This window comes from Schistocerca nitens, chromosome 1 (genome assembly GCF_023898315.1).
Source record: "Schistocerca nitens isolate TAMUIC-IGC-003100 chromosome 1, iqSchNite1.1, whole genome shotgun sequence".
NCBI classification, from domain to species: Eukaryota; Metazoa; Arthropoda; class Insecta; order Orthoptera; family Acrididae; genus Schistocerca; species Schistocerca nitens.
This window is the reverse complement of record NC_064614.1, coordinates 197,608,128-197,631,308: the sequence shown is the minus strand read 5'-3', so window position 1 is coordinate 197,631,308 and position 23,181 is coordinate 197,608,128. Positions and strand designations below refer to the sequence as shown.

Genomic DNA, 23,181 nt, shown 5'->3' with positions numbered 1-23,181 from the left:
TTTTCTCTAATCCTATTGATACATGAGTTTAACACCTACACTTACTTATATCTTTCTTCTGCATACATAACTGTATAATTATAAAAGACACAATATATCTTTCATTAAATTGCTTTTTGTCACTGAATTATCAAAGTTGTTACAGTTTTATATAGAAAATATACATTAATGATGGTAGTACATCTTGTTACACACCAATTCTTCATCATATGTAATATATTACACCATTTTAATTCTCAGGAACCATATCAAATATTTTCCACATGGATTTAAATAATGACAGTCAACTTTTTTACACCTGTTGATATTGAGAGGGTCTTTTTTTTCTTTTAACAGGTAATAGTTATCCTTAAAGTGAGCCTGGCTGCTAGGGAGTACAGCTCTATGTTGGCCTTAGAAAGCTTCAAAAGCTGAGCCTAAGGGAGTTTACTGACCTCCAGCTGATTTTTCACATTCCAGTGCTTACATCAAAGGGGAATCAAAAGAATGGCTAAACCTTCTCTCTCAAATCCCTGCCTTTGCATCCCTTTTTTCTGCTTCAAGCATAATTAAAAAGATTTAATATCTTGATAAGTGTTAAGGATACTTACTGTTTCTAGCATCCCCTGTAGTAAAGTAAAGTAAATTCATATGGCATGAATGGCTGGGAGACCCCAAAGGCCAGGATCAGCTACCTCCTTGGAAAGTTTTTCCCTATCCTTTATGCCTGTAGGCACCTTTCCTCTGCCGAATATATTAAGTGTAGGTGACTGTAATGGGTGTGTGTCATGTTCATGTTGGAGATGATGAGAGAAGGAAGTGGGTGAAACCCAGTGCCGGCACATAGCCTACTCTTCTCAAAGAGCACCATGGGAACCACTGAGCTTATCATCCCCCTCTGATGGATGGATCACCATCAACAGTGTCGCATGCCTTCACTTAAATAAGAGACTGTGGAGAGGTTTGGAATTGAATCCAGGACATTTGGCACAAAGACTGGTAATCAGGGATGTCATACCACCACCCCTCCTGTCCCCTCTACCACAAAAGCAGAGGGAACAATGTCAACAGTGCACACTGTACCTGGACAATCACCCATCCAAGTATTGGCCACACCCAATGGTGCTTAACTTAGGTGATCTGACAGGAGCAGGTGTATCCACCTTGGCACAGCCACTGACATCCCCTGAAGTAAAGACATGCTAAATATGTAAATTTCTTGCTGTGTGAAATGTGTCATTACTCAAATAATGAATTATGTTTGCAGAGTCTATTGTGCTATTTTTCCTTATCTTTATTTGTTTCTGCTCCTATTGCTCTAACATTTAAATGACTACCTATATGCTAATCTACAATGTTGTTTCCATATGACATCTTTTTCCATTTTGTCAAGTATCCCCTTTACTGTGACAGAAAAAGAGCCATGTTTTTTTCATTATTTCAATCTATTTTAATTAACTTTACAGTTATGTTTATCACCTACTGCTATTAGTACTGTTTCAATAGCACATACCACTACTGCAATTCCACACAATACAACTATTACAATCATAGACAGGCCATATTACTATTACCATCACCTTGATTTTTGTACAGAAACTGTTACTAATGAAACTAATGCTAGTTACACAAACATTAATTCTAATACTTCAACTACTATTACTTATGATCTTATTAAGTCATTAACCCTCAGAGATCATTTAATTTACTACTATTTTGTTTGTATATTCCATACCAAATTGGCCATATTGTCAAGTCCATCAATGTCTGCCTCCAGGCAGCAATGCGATGAATCAGTGTGCACCACTTTTGGCTTGTGGCCACATCCCTTCACTCTTCTACTCCTGAGGCAAGCTATCAGGCTTGTTGTCATTCCCTAGGTTCATCTGCAGGTGGTGTCTTTTGACTATAGTAACGCCTCTGAGACAACATCAGTTAGTATCAAAGTTCCTTAAGTTATATATGAGGTTTACAGCATACTATAATTAGCCCTCATACTATAATTAGCTCTCAAATGGGACAAGTTATATTGTCTGATCATGGATGAACTTTAATGATGAGGATCCACAAAAGTGAAGAAAACATTTCTCATGAACATGTCTCCAGAAATATTTGAGAGAGTTGTTTTTTAGAAGACTGTATGGTCACTCTGTGTAAAATGATTTTCTTACTTCATAATTTGAATTTCTTAAGGAATAGAGCATTGAGAAAGCTAAATTAAGTTTCACTACAAACATTTTCAGCAAATTAAACTGTATTAATTGTGCAGTTTTTGTTACTGGCAGCATAAATCATTGACATTATCAAAGAATGTCACATTCTGTGGCTATGAGGACATGTATCTAATCTGATCAGAAACTTTATTTCCTGGCATTTGGATAAAAGAAGCAATAAAAGAAGATGCTGCATATCAGTAATACAAAACTCAGAATATCTCAGACTGAAGCACTAATCTACATTTGCACATATAATCTACACTTGCGCATATACACCACAAACCACTGTACAGGGTAGGGTGGAAGGTACCTCTTACCAATATCAGCATTTCACTGTTCTACTACATTCACAAATGGAGTGTGAGGAAAACGACTGTGTCTATGACTCTGTAGTCACTGATTCTCTCTTATCTTGTTCTCACAGTCCCTGTGCAGAATATAACATGGAGGCAACAGAGTGGTTGCACATTGTTCCTTAAATACAGGTTATTGAAGTTTACCCAACAAAGTTTCTTGAAAACTGTGTCGTATTTATCCTAGGAAATCTGTTTAAGTTTCTTGACTGTTTCTGTTACTCTCTCAAATTGCTATAGCAGTCAGCTACAGTCCTAACAGCAGGTCTCTGAATTCATTTGATGCAAGTTGTCATGACTTCTTGACAAAAACTGCAAACAGCTTCATTATCATTTTGGTTGTAATTTACTTTACCACTCCATTGCACATTCCAAGAACCATTCCAACAAATCTACGAATTCCATTCACCTGTTTAAATTTAATATCACTTCTTAATGTTACTTCTAAATACTTATACACTGTGACATGCTCAATATGTTCACTAGTAACCCTGTAACTGGGTTCTTTCTCTTTGTTATAGGTGTTAACTTCCATTTATCCCCATTTAATGAGTGCTACTATTGATTACAACAATCAGAAATCCTCTTGATGTCTTTCTGCATTTCCTAATGATCATTGAAATTTCCTAATTGTCATTGAATGAGGGTTCTTTCCAATAGACGACAGTTTCATTAGAAAACAATCTTATAGTGCTTCTGATCCTACCTGATACATTATTTATGTATGTTAGGACTATCAGAGGTCTTATTATGCTTCCATGAACATTTGCTGTCCAGTTTAATGTTCTGGATTCTATTAAATATTCATTCAGCCAATCACATGTCTGCAATGGTACTTTGTAAGATTATATTTCTCTGAGCTGAGGTGCATGTGGCATTCTGCTTAGCATCACTGGCTGTTATGCTGTGGGTTGCGTGTTCAAACCCAACCATCAGCAATTAATTTTTATTTAGTATTTATTGTTTCTGGAAGGTACTTGAAGTACCTAATATTTGTATATTTTGGAACATTTGATGTTTGTATAAATATCAGCACTCTGGAATATATAAAGTTTGTATAACTACCTGCAATCTCTGGCCAGGATATCACTTCTGTTCTGGTTCTGTGATGGTGTTGGTAATAAATGTGTTTCCATTTCCAAGTGTTGTACTTCATTGATGACCCTGCCGTCAGATTTGGACTTGATCGTGGTTTTGAGGCGACATTGTTTGGTGGAGATGCTGTGTACTTCAAAATGTTGACATCACCATGGATCCAGTTAGGCAAAGCAAGTCATTGCTTATAAGACAGAAACTGGAATACAAGTAGTACATTGTTCCTAAGATATGTGTGTTCTGGAGACAGAAGATTCCAAACCTACAAGAAGTCAGCTATGCATCAGGCATCCATCACTATTTTCGAGAGTTGCAGGTCAGGACCCAACAAAATGGCTGAGTGCCTTGACTGTGTCACCAAATAATAGATAGGATGACTTGATGTGTTTGGAAAATGTGTACTTTTACTTAGATGGCACAGCCCAGCAGTGGTTTGAGAACAATAAAGATAAGGTCAATAGCTGGTACAAATTCGAGGCAGATCTGAAGAAATCATTTGGCAACAGTCAACAAGTCCACTTAACACATGAACAATTGAATAACAGAATTCAGCATCATCGGTAAATGAAACATTGTACATAAAGAATGTTTTGGTGCTGTACCATTTCATGAATTGTAGCTTGTTGGAAGCTGACAAAATCTCGCCTTTTATGAAATGGGCCCCACAAGACTTGTACAAGGTCCCTTGTCAAGGGATGTCAAGTGATGGGCCCTTGTGGCAGTTGTGGGAGACCACCGTGAGTCTCTATGCCAGATAGTAAGAGCAGAGATACAGCAGTGTATGACAGTCAGAAATCTCAAACTGAGTACACAAGAGACAGCAGCCATGACTTTTCACCTTATGTATCAGGAGGTGGTAGAGAATATTGAAGAAGAGGTGTATCAGTTGTTAACACCAATCTCTGCCTCTAGTCAAATATGCCATGAAGAAGGGACTTGAGTCAACTCAGAATTAATGCTGCAACCACCAAATGACAATCTGGAATCTGACCATAACAGGAGCCAACCAATTCCTCCACCAAGTGCAATGCCCCACAGAACAACAGTCATTTGGAGGGTAGAGGACAACAACACTGCTGTGTTTCCACTGTAGGCACCCTGGACACATGCACACTACTGAAGAGAAAGCATGTGAGTTTTCAGTGACTACTGTTTTGCCAGGTATCAACTGACACACCTTAGACATTCTCTGTCACAGTACACTTAGCTGTCGACTTCAAGAAAACTAAGTGAGATTACTATTTGTGGACATGGGGCACCACAGATAAAAATTCTCTGACAGTCACCAAGATGTCAGGAAATATCAATGATGTCATCATCAATAGCCAACCTGTCCAGGCAGTAGTCCACTTGGGCTTTCTTTTCTGCAATAGTGGATGCTTATTCTCATCAGCTAAAGAAGGCTTTGTTCCATAATACAAAAGCAATTGCGCTTGAAGTCACAAATGGGAAATACGCCCAGTCAACAAGAACATCTATTGCAAGAATAACTATGTATGACAAAACACTGCACTACAAATTTATCATTTTAACTGGATCTATTCATAATGTTATTCATGGATGGGACTTCTTGCAGGCATCACAAGGAGTCATAGACTGTGGAAGGTCAGATCTCCAGATTGATAAAGCTGTTCCAACCAGCACACATAACTAAGATCGCTCTGGATGGTTGTTTGCCACTGAAGACATTATCCTACCAACATCAAGCTCAATTAAACTGTGAAGCTTTTGTCAACTGCAAAAAGCTACCCGAGGTCCCAAAAGGATTCTACATGCCAGCAATGGTAATAGGTATTGTATGGGTTGAGGAGACCTTTAGAATGCTAATTGTCACTAACAGTGACAATTCATGCCTAAAGGTATGCGTGTAGGAACAGCTGTACCAGTCTAGAAAGGGTAGGTTAGTGTAACTGATGAAGAACTGTGCTCCTGTATCACTACAAACAACGTAGGAAAGATCTGGCCTGATCAAGGAACAACGTCAACAAGTGACAGCCATTCTGTGTCAGTTTCCAGATGCTTTCAAATGCAGAGTGGAGAAAAGGCAGCCCATAGTAAAACACCATATCACTACTGAGAATCATCCACCAATTAGCCAACACTCATATATAATATACTTATATGGATATGGTGTCTGTTCTTTCAGACATGTCCGAAAGAACAGACACCACATCCATATAAGTATATAGTTCTGGCAATACCAGCCATGACCTCCTTCTTCTGTGCTGATGCACACATATTCCCTGAACTCTTACGGGACTTGGTAAGAATGTCTTCCACGAGTAATGAGTGTGTTGGGGTGGGACACTACGAATGTAGTGTGTGGACATACAAGGTGAGATTGTGGGTCTCACAGGAGGCGTGTGTGAGATAGTCCCTGCAGTCGCACTATCCTCTGTGCCCTCAGTGGCTCAGATGGACAGAGCATCTGCCATGTAAGCAGGAGTTCCCTGGTTCGAGTCCCGGTCGGGGCACACATTTTCACCTGTCCCCGTTGATTTATATCAACGCTTGTCAGCAACTGAAGGTATTAATATAATTCTAATTTCCTCATATATAATATCACTGGCTGAACGATGGATAATCTGGGAAGAAGTGGATAAGATGCTACAAGGTGACATAATTGAATGTTCAGAATATTCTTGGTCCTCTCCTGCGGTGACTGCTTGAAAGGAGAAGAGCACTTCTCAACCATGCAGTAGCCTAACTGGTAAATTGAGGTTGATGATCAGGAAAAGCCCACCTGCATAACCCCTGATGGCCTCTATGAACTCAAAGCTATGCCATTTCACCTGTGTAATGTTCCTAGCACTTTCAAATGTTTGATGGGAAAACTACTTAGATTCCTTAAGTGGTAGCTGTCTCTTTGCTATCTGGATGACATTGTCATTTCATCGAAGACATTTGAAGAACATCAAGGCCAAATTGAAGTGTGTTCAGACTGCAGGCCTACATCAGAAACTGAAAAAGTGGCTCTTCACCACACCATAAATAAAAATCTTGAGGTGTTCTAGTGAAAAAGAATGGTGATGGAATCTATCCCAATCCAGAGAAAACGGTAGCAGTCACAGATTTTCTGACTCCTCGATACATTTATGCTGTGAGAAGTTTTCTTGGAATGTGCTTGCATAACCAGCAATCCATAAAGAACTTTGTACCAAGGTATATCTCTTGCAAGAACTTCTCCAGGGAAATGCCAAATTTTCCAGAAATGAGGTGCAAGAAAGATCTTTCCTTCTCCTCAACAAGACACTAACATCTTCTACAGTCATAGTACTTTTTGACAAGAGTCCTGGGACAGAACTTCACACTGACATTACATTTATGGGTTAGGTGCAGTTGTACTGCATATTCAGGAAGGTGGTAGCTTATGCTTCCAGAGTTCTCTCCAAGTCAGAGATGAACTACTCTACCTACAACTGAGAAAAAGTGCCCTACAGTTGTTTGAACCATCAATAATTTCCAGCTACATTTACTTGGCAAACCATTCACTGTTGTGATGGACTACCATTCTCTATGCAATCTGACTGGCCTGAAGGATCTGTCAGACCAGTTGGTGAGATGGGAACTTAGACTTTAGGAGTATGATGCCACAGTAGTATACAATAGTGGATATGAACACAAGGATGCCGATTGCCTTTGTAGGGATCCTTTCATGGGACACAGCAATGTGGATGAACTCTTTCACCATTGCTTTAAATGGCATTGCTGCTGAACTGAGGGAAGATGCAGCAATGCTGAAAACCATAGAAGCCATGAAGGAAGAGGAACAAACCAAAGGAGAATTCCGCTTAATAAAGGGAGCATTGTACAAGAGGAACTGTGATCCAGTGGGGAGGAAATGGTTGCTAGTCATCTCAGTTCATATACTGCCAGCCATCCTGCAGTATCTCTACAATGTTCCAACACCTGGTCACCTGCAGTATGTCTACAATGTTCCAACATCTGGTCAACTGGGATTCTAGACAGAATCAGATGAATGTATAACTGCATGTCTCTACCAGTCTGTTAGATGCTAGGTGAGTCACTGCCAATAATGGATGCAAGTACCATAATTATCTTTGGAGCATCTGGTACCAATCCCACCAGCAGCAGTGCCATTCCTCTAAATTAGAATCGACATCTCGGTGAGGTCCCTAAAATTGACAAACGGCAATCGATAGAAAATAGTCTTCACTGATTGTCTCACCCAGTGTGTTGTCACCAATGCTGTGCTAACTGCCAAAGTTCCAGAAATAGCAAAGTTCCTTGAAGAAGACATCATATTGAAGCACACAGGATTGTCTTGTGGCTTTGACATGACAATATTTTGGTTAGCAGTTGAAATGTGTTAGTGTTGAATGCCTTTTTACAAATACAGAAAGACAGAACTTAATTGCTCACTTGTGTCTACTGTTTGCAAGATTTTTTGTATGAACTAAGCAAGTTGTGTTTCACATGAGTGATGTTTGCTGAATCCATGCTGAGTCTTTGGTAGAAGCTTGATTTTCTCAAAACAAATCATAATGTTTGAGCTTAGGGTATGCTTTAGAATCCTGCAATTCATACATGTCATCAATATTTTTCTATAATTCTGTGCCTCTGATATTTTACCCTTTTTGTAAACAGTAGTGGCTTATGCTCTTTACAAGCCCAAGAAACTATTTTTATGCATGAGATTATTGACCCAAGAAAAGGGCTGATTCTGAAACATAATCAGCCCAAAATCTGAGTGGAATTCAGTTGGAGCCTGGTGCCTTGTTCACTTTAAGCAGTCTTAATTGTTTTTCAATACTGGGTGTGCTTATGTCAGTATCTATCATATGCAAGTCTTTAGATTTGTCTGAAGGATCTTTTGCAAAGATATGACTGAATATTGATATAGGTTCCACATATTAGTATAGGTCCTCTTATTGATGCACAAATTGCTATTATTAGTTTTCCTGTAGCAAGAGTGCAATCTGTTTCTGCAAAATTCCTCAAATGATACCATTAAACCAAGACCCATCATTATTGTTTTTGATTACTTTACTTGGTACATATTTATCTAGACTATTTTTTCTACTTTAACCACAATATTGGTCTGTGTTTGTCATATGTGATCTAAATATTCTCATTTTGTCCTTTAATTATTTGTTAGTGACTCTCTATTCAGTTAATCCAAATACACATTCTCTCCTAGCAGTCTCGGTGACCTTACTGCCTTTGGTGACCAGTAATAGCATCATTATCATCACAAATCTCTATCTCTCTCTCTCTCTCTCTCTCTCTCTCTCTCTCTCTCTCACTCACACACACACACACACACACACACACACACACACACAAAACATTTCTTTCTGATGTGGATTTTTTTGAACTAGTTGTTAAACATAGTCTGTTAAACAATGCAGTCAGTTTTATTTTGCAAGGTGATTTATCCTTACTGCCAATTATACATTCATAGTTTTTCTAGTCAGTACTGTGCAGGTTACAGTCATCCCCTACTGCTACAAAATGTGTGGGGTATTTCCATACTATTAAGATTAGGCTTTTCTGAATGACTCTATGACCAATGCTCCTGAATATGGTAGTTGGTGAAAACATCCAACTATTATTTAACATCCACTGGTCCTGGTTATTATTGTCAGTATTAGTACACAACGTAATTCATTTTGGACTTCGTGGGAGCTAATGTTTTTGCTTTAAATTCCTTATTTGTGTGACTGTATTGCCCATAGTTGCTGTACAATTCTTGAAGGTATTTTCATTCTGTCTTTGCAACTACAAGAAATTGACACAAGCTTGTTCTCTGTCTCTCTCTCTGTCTCTCTCTCTCTCTCTTTCTCTCTCTATCTCTCTCTCTTTCTCTCTCTCTCTCCTATTTTTTTATTATATAGTTACTCTGCGGAACCATGCATTTCTTATATTTTACATAGCACACTTTTTTTGCACACTGCCACTTTTTTCTGTTTATTTTTATACTTCAAAGTGTGCTGTTGTGCTTTCCACTTGTTGTTTTATTACTATAAACACTCCTACCTCCTTTGGGGAGTCCACCTTTCTGATATATATTCATAGTGTTGCCAAAGACTCCTCTGCTTCAGATTTCAACCGATTCTAGAATGAAATTTTCACTCTGCAGTGGAGTGTGTGCTGATATGAAACTTCCTGGCAGATTAAAACTGTGTGCCTGGCAAATTAAAACTGAGTTTGAGTCTCGGTCCGGCACACAGTTTTAATTTGCCAAGTAGTTTCCACCCATTCTGTCCTGCTTTCTAGCAGAGGCATGAGTTACCCAGAAATGTATACTTGGATCATGACATTTCTTGGTTTATATTCAGTATCCACCCAGACAATCAGTTGGAGTAGAATGTACATATTGATCAGTTTATCATGAAATTCTGTTCAAAATAGTTCAAGTTAATAGCTAATTCTCATCATGTTGACAGGTAAGTGAAATTGTTATCAATTGACACATGGTACAAACACCTAATATTGGTAGATTCATTAAACATACATTTAGGTGAGGTCTTTTCAGAACACGTGTCAGCGTATGTAGTGGTAACCTGCATGACAATCAACAAAAATCATTTTCAGATACATTATGGCATTGTTATCCATGTTGGAAAATATAAACACTCTCACTTGCTCACAGACTCATCCAATATGTCCCATAGAGCTCACCATGAAGGAGAACTTCCAATATTTTTAAGCAGATGTAGAAGATGATAGCTTTCTTGAAATTCTTCAAAATAAATGTTCCAAGATAATAACAAGATAAGACAAAGTAATTAATATACATATTTAAAAGACTCAGATTAGCAGTCATTGTGTAGTTTCTAACAAAGCCATACACTGCCTCCATTTGACTGAATTAGACTCCGTGTGTGAAAGTCCTTGCTCTTACAAGTCGGATGAGGCTATTCTCAGAAATGGTGTGTGCACATCAGTTGGAGCTTTTCAATTATTTAATGCTGTAAAAGAAACCAATTTATTTTGAGTTGAGGCAAATGTCACATGCTTCCATTGCATGTTAGCTCTCAGTGTGACGCCTGTAACAAAGTTCATGTTTCTACGAATTAAACTTTTAGCCTTAATTTATTTATTGGTTTAAATTTTGTGATGTATCTGTCAAATGACAGACAGGCACCCAAACATACATACTCACAGTAGCAGTGAGAATTATTAATGAATATCAATTATCAAAAGTAGTGGCCCCAGTAGATGGAGGTTGGGAGGTGGTAGGGAAGAATGAATGAGGCTAGGAGAAGGTAGCAGGATCATGTGAAACAAGTCGTTGGCCAGATGACTTAATGGCTGCAAAAGATGAAAGGACTTCAGAAGCTAGAGCTTACAGGGGATAGAGAGAGGGATAGGGGAGGAAAGGAGAGGAATGTAGTGTTGAAGAGAGTGACTGGTAGAGGAAAGGAGAAAGGGAGAGAGGTGGAGGAAATGGGGAGGGCATTGGAAAAAAGGGGGGAGAGAGAGAGAGGAGGGAGAGATAATGAGTCCACATGGGGAGGGGGGGGGGAGGAGAAAGAGTGGTCAGAGAAGGCAGCAAGGCAGTACATGACCTGAGTGGGGAAGGAGTGGTGTGAACAAAAGTGAGAAGGGGGGTCTCTCTCTCTCTCTCTCTCTCTCTCTCTCTCTCTCTCTCTCTCTCTCTCTCTGTCTCTGTCTCTCTCTCTCCCCCATTCCACCCCATCCATTCACACTTACTCTCCCCCTTCACCAGCACCTTCCTCTCCCCTCTTTTCCTCCCTCTCTCCTTCTCTCTCTCCCTTATATGCTGTACTTTATGAACTCTTTTCATCTTGTTTTGCAACCACTAAGTCATCTGATGAAAGGCGTGCCTCAGACTATCCTGATATCCCCTCCTCACCTCCATCTACCTGAGCAACTACTTTCAATAACTTTCAATAACAGTAATCATTCTCACTGCTCCACAAGTAAGTACATTTGGGTATCTGTTTTGTTGTCTGTGGGAATGTGTGTATCTTACTAGAAAAAGAGCAAGAGCTTGAAAGCTAATGTTAATTGTTTTCTGTTCCTTATTTCTGTTTGCCATGCACCAGTCCTCTATAGTTAAATGGTTTCTTTTTGCTTATTTTATGTATTTTCCCATCCAGTAATTTCTGTTATTGTTATATACCCTGATCAGCCAGAACATTATGACCACATACCAAATAGCCAGTATGTCCACCTTTGACATGGGCAACAGCTGCAGCTTGTGGTGGCATGGAAGCAATGAGGCCTTGGTAGGTCGCTGGAGGGAGTTGGCGCCACATCTGCACACACAAGTCACCTAATTCCCATAAATCCTGGGGGGGGGGGGATTGATGAGCTCTTGATGCCACATTCAATCACATCCCAGATGTGTTGATCAGGTTCAGATCTGGCGACTTGGGAGATCAGCACATTAATTGGAACTCACCACTGTGTTCCTCGAACCATTCCATCACATTCCTGGCCTTGTGACTTGGCTCATTATCTTGTTGACAAATGCCGCTGTCATCAGGAAACATTATTGTTATGAAGGGGTGTATATGATCTGCAACCAGCGTATGATACTCCCTCGCCATCATGGTGCCTTAAAGAAGCTCCACTAGACCCATGGATGCCCATGTGAATGTTCCCCAGAGCATAATGGAGCTGCCGCCAGCTTGTGTCCAACCAACAGTACAAGTGTCAAGGAGCCGATCCCCTGGAAGATGATGGATTTGTGCCCTCCTATTGACATGATGAAGAAGATATCAGGATTCATCAGATCATGCAATGCTCTGCCACTGCACCAATGTCCAGTGGCAATGGTCATGTGCTCATTTCAGTTGTAATTACTGAAGTTGTGGTGTTAATATTGGCACAAGCATGGGTTGTCAGCTGTGGCAGCCCATGAATAGGCATGTCCAGTGCATTGTGTGTTCAGACACACTTGTATGCTACCCAGCTTAAAGTCTGGTGCTAGTTCCGCCACAGTTTGCTGCCTGTCCTGTTTTACTAGTCTGCCCAGCCTACAACATCCGACATCTGTAACGAAGGGTGGTCACCCAACCCCAAGACATCTGGACATGGTTTCACCTTGGTTGCACCATGTGTGGAAGACACACACCACAGCACTCCTTGCACCTCCAACAAGTAGTGCAGTTTCTGAAATGCTCATGCCAAGCCTCCAGGCCATCACAATCTGCCCTCTGTCAAACTCAGATTGTATGCCTTCCTCATTTTAGACATGGACAGCATGCTCACTGATACTAAATGCTCTGTGCATGTGTCTGACTAGCAGTCTTTCCTCACCAGGTGATGCTGCTATCACCTGGATGGGTTAAATTGATATATGGTCAGTGGTCATAATGTTCTGGTTGATCAGTATAATATAAAAACTTGTTTTACTGATTGCTGTAACAAGACATCTAACATACACTACACCCTGAGCATCTAAGCAAAAGCACTAGAAAAATATACCACTTGTAACATTGCAGGTATGCAAATCGGGTAGCAGAACTGTCACGACAGTTTCGTGACCAGCCAGAATCACCACTGGAGCGTGCTGTCTTCTGGACAGAATATGTGTTGAGACATCGGGGTGCAGTACATCTGCAGGTCGCTGCACGTGACCTATCTTGGTGGCAGTTAGCTCTGCTGGATGTTGTTGCTGCAGTATTTGCTGTGACTGTATTTTCCTTGTTGTGCATGTATGCTCTGTGTAGTTATGTTTATAGGCAAATCTGTACAAAAGTCACAGTTGAATCAAAGAAGAATAAGTGATTTTGTGACTTCATTTGAACTTCAGACTTCTACTGTGTTGATAGACAGTGCCAGCTGTCACAACTGTTTGACTGTTGTTATCCCATTCATGGATGTTCCATGTAAGAAATATTATTTGCACAACTATGCATATGCCAGTTACTGTAAATTTTCAGGATGAAAATTTCATTCACCAGTGTAATGTGAGCAGTTATCAACCTATGTCACAGATTAAAAGTATGTAATGGATAATAACTTATATCCAGATATTTCCTTTTCATGAGCTGTGCTTCATCCAAATGAACCATTGATGTATGACATTCAGTCCAGCTTTGTGTTCGTACCAATGATAGATGCATAGCAATGTAGTCTCAGGTGCAGGAAGAAAACGTTATTCTGGACTCCACCTCTTTACTAGGGCTAAGCCATTCTGATTCTTTCCTTTCCTTCTTAGGATGCCATTTCAGCAAGATTTTTAGGAAAGCATCAAAAACAGACACGTTAGTCACAGATTTTAGATCTTTTTGATCACTGAGGCTGATGACTTTGTTATTAGAGAACAGGTGATAATCCATATTCAGTTGTTGATCTGACAAATGATTCTTGAAGCTGGGAGGTTCACATAAATTTGTGGAAGGAACCTGCTCAGGACAAATTTTACCCATTGATTTTAGTCTCAAGTTCATCAGCTGACATTTGTTTAATGATTTTCCTGATGTTTCATCATCATGAAATCATAGAATCCCTCTGGTGTTTGCAAATGCTGCTAGTTATTGTTGGCTGTCAATTTTTTAAAGCTGTTGTGGTGCTTGTAAATGGCCCGATTAACAAAGACCTTTTGGGGCTTGAGGGTTATGCCAAATTTTCATCGTATCAACTTAATCTTAGTACGAAAGATATTATAAAAAACATGTGGCTATGAACTGTTTGTGGCAGCTTTTATCTATGCTATGTTAAATTGCTACAAAAATAATCAGTATTTGACATGTAATTGGATAGATAAGAAAATCTACTCACCAAGAATTGGCAGGAGAACTCACACACACAAAAAGGTTTAACTTATGCAAGCTTCCGGAGCCAGTGGTTCCTTCATGGCAGAAGAGTTGAAGGGGAAGGAAAAAGGGTGAATGAAAAGGACTCAATCAGTCCTTTTCATCCTTCTTCCTTCACCTTCATCCTTTCCATGTCAAATGTTCCCTCCCATACAGCTTGGCATTCGAGGCAGACATATTTGTCCATATGCAGACTCTTTACAGCAATACACCACCGTTCTCACCTCAGATTCTAAAATCATGCCCTGAAATGAGAGATTTTGCCCACAACACCTAGAACAGCTTTTCATCACCTTGTCAGTCTCCACAATATCTTTGTCAGACCCAATGCTCATTCTGCACCCATATCCCTATCATATGGCTCCTACCCCTGTGACCATCCACACAGCAAGACTTACCCTGTGCACCCTCCTACCACCGACTATAGCAGCCCTGCAAATGGCAAGCCGATTGAGATTAGCCAAGCGGTCTAGGCACTGCAGTCATGGACTGTGCGGCTGGTCCCTGCGGAGGTTCCAGTCCTCCCTCGGGCATGGCTGTGTGTGTTTGTCCTTAGGGTGATTTAGGTTAAGTAATGTGTAAGCTTAGGGACTGATGACCTTTCCATGACTTAACTGCTAAGTCCCATAAGATTTAACACACATATGAACACATATGCAAATGGCAAAACATATACTATCAAAGAGTGAACCACCAGTGAAATGACTTTTGTCATAGACCAGCTGTTGTGTAAACGCTGTCAGGCCTTTTACATCAGGATGACTACCACCCAGTTATCAGTTAGGATGAATGGTCATAGGCAGAGTGTGTATACTACCAACACATGATATCCTGCTGCAGAGTATGCTCTACAACGTGACAGTCGTGACCCTGGTGCCTTTGCCACCACACATGCCACCTGGACTCTTCCCCAGACACCAGTTTCTGAGAACTCCACAGGTTTGAACTGGTGCTACAACATGTCCTTGTTCTTGCCACCCACCTGGCCTTAATTTACATGAATGCCTTCTGTCTCAGCATTTCTCCACAGAAACTATTCCTTTCTCCACTTCATTTTAGTTTTCTACATCTTTTCATTTTCTAACCTGTCTATTTTTTGCTTTCTCCCCTCCGTCTCTGTTAAATACGCGAATCTGTTTTGCATTTTACTGTTAATAACTCATGCATGATGTTTTAGCAGTAATTCTGTTGTGGAAATTACCCTATCTTCCACCTTTAAGCTCTCTGGTTTTCAAATCTTGTCTGGTGCAGTCCCCAACAGTCAGTTTTTCCTTCTCATCCAGTTCGGTAAGTCTCCCCTGACCTGGGGTTCTGAGTGACTTTTCTGAACTTTAAGACTTTTATCCATTGTGGATGTGGAGCACTGCGACTGTGGTGTGAACAGGTTTTCAGAAATTACTGCAACCAGTCGCCTTTTATGTAGATGTATTTTATTTAACCATGACCGGTTTCGAGCTGCCTAGCAACTAGGTGTAAATCCTGTATTCGTATCTGTGGCTAAGTGTGTTCAGCGATGTTTACGAAAAACGAGATATATGTTTCCAACAGTGCCTCATAAAAGTAATATACATCTAGTGAAAGTTTTAACTTGTGAAATTGTGAAAAACAAGACACAATGGTTTCAAAAATACGTCCTAAAAGAGATATATATACCTGCAAAAAGATTTATTTCCACAGATACTCAACCACCCACACAATGGGTACAAAAAAGCACTAAATGTATACACCATCTGATGATGAGTTGCTAGGCAGCTCGAAACCGGTCATGGTTAAATAAAATACATCTACATAAAAGGCGACTGGTTGCAGTAATTTCTGAAAACCTTTTCTGAACTTTATCCCTTTTCCAAATCTTTCCAGTCCTTTCCTTCGCCCTTCTTCCTTCCCCCTCAACTATTCTTGCATAAGTTAAACATTTTTGAGTGTGTGCTGTCCTGCCACTGCTTGTTGAGTAGATTTTTTTATCTATCCAATTACATTATATTAATATGCCAGTATTTTGTGTGTATGAGGTACAAATGAACCAATCTTACAGCCACTTCCTAGCATAATTACTCCTCCATGATATTGTCACTGATAACAAAAAACAGTTTCAGTAAAATTTTGGTCTACAGAATCACAGTATAAGGCAGAAAAATAATTGCTGTGTATAATCCAACTCTTTTGTGGCATCCAGAGGGAGGAGGGGATCTATATTGTGATATGAAGTGCCATGAAGTGTGAAATTGAGACCTGTATAATTAAAATATAAGTTATTAGTTACTGCTTCAAAGAACTATCTATAATTTAAGATTAATGTAAGTTCGAAAAGTAGGTCTGATCAGACCTCTTTCACTTCAGTGCCATCATATAGATATTAAGCTAGCAATAGGTGATAAACAGCAGCTATTTAACATAACTGAGGAAACAGTGGCTTTTTTGAAAGTAGTGGCTTTCCTACCAATTTTACTAAGTCAAAGTTAATGTTAGTACAAAAGGCTTATAACAGTTTAAAGATAGTTGTTAATGGAGTTCTTAATGGTTACTTCGCTTTGTTCATGTTTACTTTAACTTGTCCTCCATTCTCAATATTCGAACAATGGAAAATGATCGAAGTATGAATACTGTTTTTCTCAACAGAAGATGTCTTGACATTGATAAGTTGCTGAAGTGGGAGGATGTTGCTGAAATAAAATGGCTATTTTACGGTTCTAATTTTTTCTTGCAGTTCATAGTTCAAATATCCTCATATCAGAGGTATGTAAAGTTTGAAAGTAAGTAATACTATAATATTAGAGAAGTAAAAAAAAGTATGCCTTTTTGCTGTTCAGCTTTGTGTATGCACTTACATTTCCAACAGCACAAGTATACATGTCAATTTCTGCATGCATAATTTCCTCAAAGTGGTGGCCATGCATAAAAGCACATTGCTTCCTGCCTCAGGTGATAATCTCTTGTGCTTATTAGCAGAGAACAGGCACCTGTGATCAGCTGATGCTCACATGTGGGTCTGAGCTTTTTGTGTTTCAAGGGACTTATTGGTGCCAATAATGTCTGTTGACTCTATAAAGAGTCAAATTTATTGAAGATTGCAGGGAAAGTGAAGTGCTATGGAATCCTTCATTGAAAGATTATTTGAATAAAACTTTGTGGCAGAATGCCACCAAGTATGGTCTTGACTTTGCAGTGGGGTGGGGAACTAGAAGTCTCCATTCTCATTTCTGCAAGGAATATGAAAACTCCCAAACGGGAAGAGTGGAAGTGTGGCAGAAGAAAATTATACATCACATTGGTTTGCTTTTCTGGCATTATCATTTCTCAAGGACACAAATAAGCCACTGCTCATGATAGATACAGTGCCAGAAATGAGGCAGACCGTATGAAGCATAAGGTAGTAAAATTTTCTTTAATACATTTTAGGATCACAGATTTAGATATTTATGAGATCTGTATTACACTCATGATTAGTTTGAAATATACTTGTGTTACAAGGGCACTGATCTTCTTTCAGTCATAAAATATTCTAAAACTTTAATTCTGATTTTTTTTTTCTGGCGTCAATTGTGGTTTTTTGGAGTTACGTTTCTCCATGATTCTGCAATTACTTCTCCTGAACTATCATCCTCAGTATCCAGTGACCTGAAAGGAGTTGGGGTCCGACAGGTGATTAGTTCCAGTCATTCCACCAGGAAGAAGGTACACTGCTCGTGTTGTCTGTAGTTCAACCATGCCTAGATGGTCAATACCGCAGTTAAATCATGTCCACATTGTTACTCTGTGCCAGGAAGGGCTCTCAACAAGGGAAGTGTTCAGGCATCTCAGAGTGAACCAAAGCGATGTTGTTCGGACATGGAGAAGATACAGAGAGACAGGAATTGTTGATGACATGCCTTGCTCAGGCCGCACAAGGGCTACTACTGCAGTGGATGGCCACTACCTACAGATTATGGCTTGAAGGAACCCTGACAGCAACGCCACCATGTTGAAAAATGCTTTTTGTGCAGCCACAAGATGTCCTGTTATGATTCAAACTGTGCGCAATAGGCTGCATGATGCGCACCTTCACTCCTGACGTCCATGGTGAGGTCAATCTTTGCAACCACGACACCATGCACTGTGGTACAGATGGGCCCAACAACATGCCGAATGGACCGCTCAGGAATGGTATCACGTTCTCTTCACCAATGAGTGTGCATATGTCTTCAACCAGACCATCATCGAAGACAAATTTGGAGGCAGCCCAATCAGGCTGAATGCCTTAGACACACCGTCCAGTGAGTGCAGCAAAGTGGAGGTTACCTGATGTTTTGGGGTGGCACATGTGGGGCAGACGTACGCTGCTGGTGGTCATGGAAGGCGCCGTAATGGCTGTACGATTCATGAATGCCATCCTCCGACTGATAGTGCATCAATATTGGCAGCCATATTGGTGAGGCATTCATCATCATGGGTGACAATTTGCGCCCCCATCACGCACATCTTGTTAATGAATTCCTTCAGGATAATGACATCACTCGACTAGAGTGGCCAGGATGTTCTCCAGACATGAAACCTATCAAACATGCCTGGGATAGATTGAAAATGGCTGTTTATGGACGACGTGACCCACCAACCACTCTGAGGTATCTACGCCGAATCGCCGTTGAGGAGTGGGACAATCTGGACCAACAGTGCCTTGATGAACTTGTGGATAGTATGCCTTGGCAAATACAGGCATGTATCAATGCAAGAGGACATGCTACTGGGTATTATGAGTACAGCAGTCTGGACCACCAACTCTGAAGGTCTCGCTGTATGGTGGTACAACATTCAATGTGTGGTTATCATGAGCAATAAAAAGGGCAGAAATGATGTTTACATTGATCTCTATTCCAATTTTCTGTACAGGTTCTGGAACTCTCGGAACCGAGGTGATGCAATACTTTTTTATGTATGTATATTTTTCTGTATACTAGCTGAAAAACCGAGTGCTGCCCCCGAGACTTCGTACATGTGGAATTTATGTTTGACTTATAAAGTTTATTTTTGTATGTTGAAGTAGTATTACTGACGATATGAATGAAGAGCTTATTTGCTTCACTAACATGGGAGAGAGTCTTGTAGAGCTGGCAGTGTCAAAAGCAACTGACATTCAGGTCCATACTCGCAACATGCGGCATCTGGTCTTGTCTCTGTTTATGGTCATGGAATTAAAATACTGGGAAGTATACATGTTTAAAGTGGGATGGTAAACTGTCAAGAGTAAGTGGGACTTGGAGCCTGCACCACTTTCTGTGAAAATTTCCACTCCTGTATCGTTACAGTGGAGAGAAGCCTCTGTGAGCAAAGGGTTCTGAGGAGCAGTCAGAGTAACATCATGGTTCACTTTTGAAAGGGGTTTCCAAGGAGAGAGTTGAAGCCTGATGTTCTTGAGACAGCAAGTCTCACCTCACAATCTTATTGGATACTTGAGACAGCGTAGTCCTCAGTCTTTTAACCATTCTGGTGCATTCAGAGACACTCCACCATTTTTAGGCGTTTTTAAAATATGTTGAATAGGCGCCCAAATCACAAAGCAAACCTAGAATGGATTTTTCCTAGCAAAGAACATAAATAAAAACTATAAATAGAACCAAAGCAAAGTCATTAAGCTTTTAATGCACATAGTGAAATCAGTAAATCCACGTATTGTAGCCAAGTAAATTGGCTGTTAGTTTGTATCTGTAAAGATAAGATTGCAGTGTGGGGTTCTGTCACTGATATAAGCTTCCAAAAATACACCTGTCACTGAGCTGAAAAAGGAAAAAAACAACAGTGATATCTACTGACTCTTTGTTGTACTGCATCATGATCATTAAACATCTGAACTACTAAGCTGTGTGAGCCAACCTCTTTATCTCATAGTAGCACTTGTAGACTACATTCTCAATTATTTGCTGCATGTATTCCAGTCTCTGTCTTCCTATACAGTTTTTACCCTCTACAGCTCCCTCTAGTACCATGGACATTATTCCCTGACGTCTTAACAGATGTCTTACCATTCTGTCCCTTCTTCTTGTCAGTGTTTTCCACATATTCCTTTCCTCTCCGATGGTCCACAGAACCTCCTCATTCCTTACCTTATCAGTCCACCTAATTTTCAACATTTATCTGTAGCACCACATATGCATTATATCCATATTTAATGTAATCACTAATGTCATTAGTTATGAATTCACCTACATTGTTTGAAACAGTACGACAGCTACTTCAACCCTGTGATTTGAACTGTTCAACATTTACCAATTTCTCTTTGATGTCTGTAGATGCTGAAGCAATGAAAAAACAATTTTCTAACACATTTGCATGTTTGGCTGCAATAAACTACATCATTGTGCTTGGTGTTGGTACTATTGTTATCGGGCACGACTAAAGAATAACATTCCAGACAACACAAATGACCCTCACTACTCAGAGGCTCTGCATCAGCATCAGGATTGGGCTTCAGATCCATTGTGGAAGAGAAGAATTATACAATACCTTGCTGACTTGATGTATGAAGAATTATTCAATGCCTTGCTGACTTGAAGTATGTTTCCTTCTTGTACTCTGGAAGGAGAAAATAATATCAAACATAAAAATTTTGAAGACAGATATGGCCATTTTCCTCAACATTACATGTATTAGTTTCATTTATAAGCTCTTTGTTCTGTCAATAAAGCAAGGACAGTATTGTCAGACCAATTATTACATCTATCAGCCTGGTGATGATTCTTCCTCTCTTACAAATTTCAGCCCATTCATTATGACTGTTGCACCTTTGTGTTCAACTCATTAGTACTGAGCACTGCGCACATAGTGCCAGCCACAATGCTCACAGCCATGCAGATACCATACAAAAACCAGTACTTTAGTTGATCCCTCTACTTACAGGGTCTCGTGGAGCAGAGGAAGCTGCATGCGAACTCGCACAGCGAGAGAAGAGCTGAGGGGGAGGACTTCCCCACATCTCGCACCATGCTAACATCATGCATGCTTTGCACTTCCTGCTCCCTACCTATCATATTACATAGTAACAACATTATGAAAAGGAAATTTTCTACTCACCATATAGCAGAGGTGCTTAGTCACAGAGCAACATGCTCAATGCCACCTCACAAAACTCCCCACCCTGCTCATTTCCTGTTCCCACTTTGGAGTACCACTTTCCACCACCTCTACATCAACCTCAAAACCATCCCTACACCCCCTCACAGCTAACAAACCCTGTCTCGCAGACCTACTACATTTACCCCACCCTCCAAAACTCCCTCCCACCACTACCCAGTTTTCAGAACCTAAACAGACCTGAAACACATTCATGAACCTTTCCTCCAGAAGCCTAAGCCCCAAAGAAAAAATCGTTACTGAATAAAATATATGTCGAGCTCAAAACATTTTATGAACAGATTGGCGGTGTTGCCTTTGGTGGCCAATTTTTTTATGGAGGACTTCGAGGAGAAGGCCCTGGAATTTGCAAGCTTGAAGCTCACAGTGTTTTTGAGGTGTGTTGACAACACGTTTGTAGTGTGGCCCCATGGTGAAGACAAGCTAAAGGGATTTTTAGATCATCCGAACTCCATCCACAGACAAATTCAGTTCATGATGGAAATAGAAAAAGATGGATGCCTTCCATTTTTGGATATGTTGGTACGGCGTAAAGATGATGGCACCTTGGGACATGCGGTTTAGCGAAAACCAACTCATATGTTTTTATATTTACGTGCAAATAGCTGCCACCATCCTTCACAGATGATGAGTGTACTCAGAACTCCAGTACACAGAGCACATGTCATTGCTGATGAGAGCAGTCTGGAGGACAAGCTTTTACACCTGAGAAGAGTTTTTGAAGCCAACGGGTACTCACAACAGCAAATACATAAGGCGCTACAAATGAAACCAACTGTGAGTATAAGAAAATCAGAAGAAGACAAGGAAAATTTTAAATCGATGGCTTTTCTGCCATACGTGGGAAGCCTATCATCAAAAATAGGACGGATCCTCAGTAAGCAGTGATTTTTCGCCCTCCACCAAAGACAACAGCACTCCTGGGTTCCGTTAAGGATGATTTGGTGCTTCGGAAGCCTGGGGTTTACAAGATCCCCTCTGAGTGCAGCCGTTCATACATTGGACAGATGACACATATTATCCAGGAGAGATGCACAGAGCACCGCTGGTACACCCAGCTCTTACAACCTAATAAATCTGTGGTGGCCGAGCACTGTATTGACACAGGTGTATGATAACATCGAAATTTTAGCCTCAACTCAGGGACTCAGTAGTGAAGGAAGCAATTGTAATTCGCTCGGCGATGAATTTAATTAATTGAGATAGCTGCCTCAGCTTGGACAAATCTTGGAATCCGGCAATTTCTGTAATAAAATCACAAAGAAGTCACAACGGTGCTACTCTCAGTGATACATCGATATCACCGTGTGTATTGACTGCGCAGCCATAGATGTATTTCCATGCATATGCCATACATCTTGGCCTCCGATTAACATCTCTGGCACCTTGTGTATCTGTGGCCGCATGCGCAGTGGTGCGGTCCAGGGCTTTAGAAGAACGGAGCAAGTACTGGAGCGTCAATCACCTCGGCTCACTCTGATGATGGCTGGACAGTATTCAGCCGAAATATTAGAAGAAGGAGTCAAATTTTATGCGGCTGCACACCCGAAACTTTATGGATCAGTGTTTGCACTGCGAAAATATGAAGATGCACATCTGGTGGTGGTGTTCATTCATCCAGGTGTTCTGGGATTTGTTCATGTCCTGTTAGTGGTAGCATTGTGAGTGCTAATTCTG

The 23,181-nt window shown here is 40.3% G+C and overlaps 1 protein-coding gene across 1 annotated transcript in view; it reads left to right on the top strand.

Moving 5' to 3' along the window:
* Window positions 1-13,503, top strand: part of LOC126235051 (UDP-glycosyltransferase UGT5-like) — a 132,243-nt gene extending 118,740 nt beyond the window's left edge. The window contains exon 6 of the mRNA XM_049943790.1: window positions 13,084-13,503. Coding sequence (XP_049799747.1) covers window positions 13,084-13,369 — 286 coding nt within the window. The 3' untranslated portion in view covers window positions 13,370-13,503. The remainder of the gene's footprint in view (window positions 1-13,083) is intronic.
* Window positions 13,504-23,181: the final 9,678 nt, after the last annotated feature.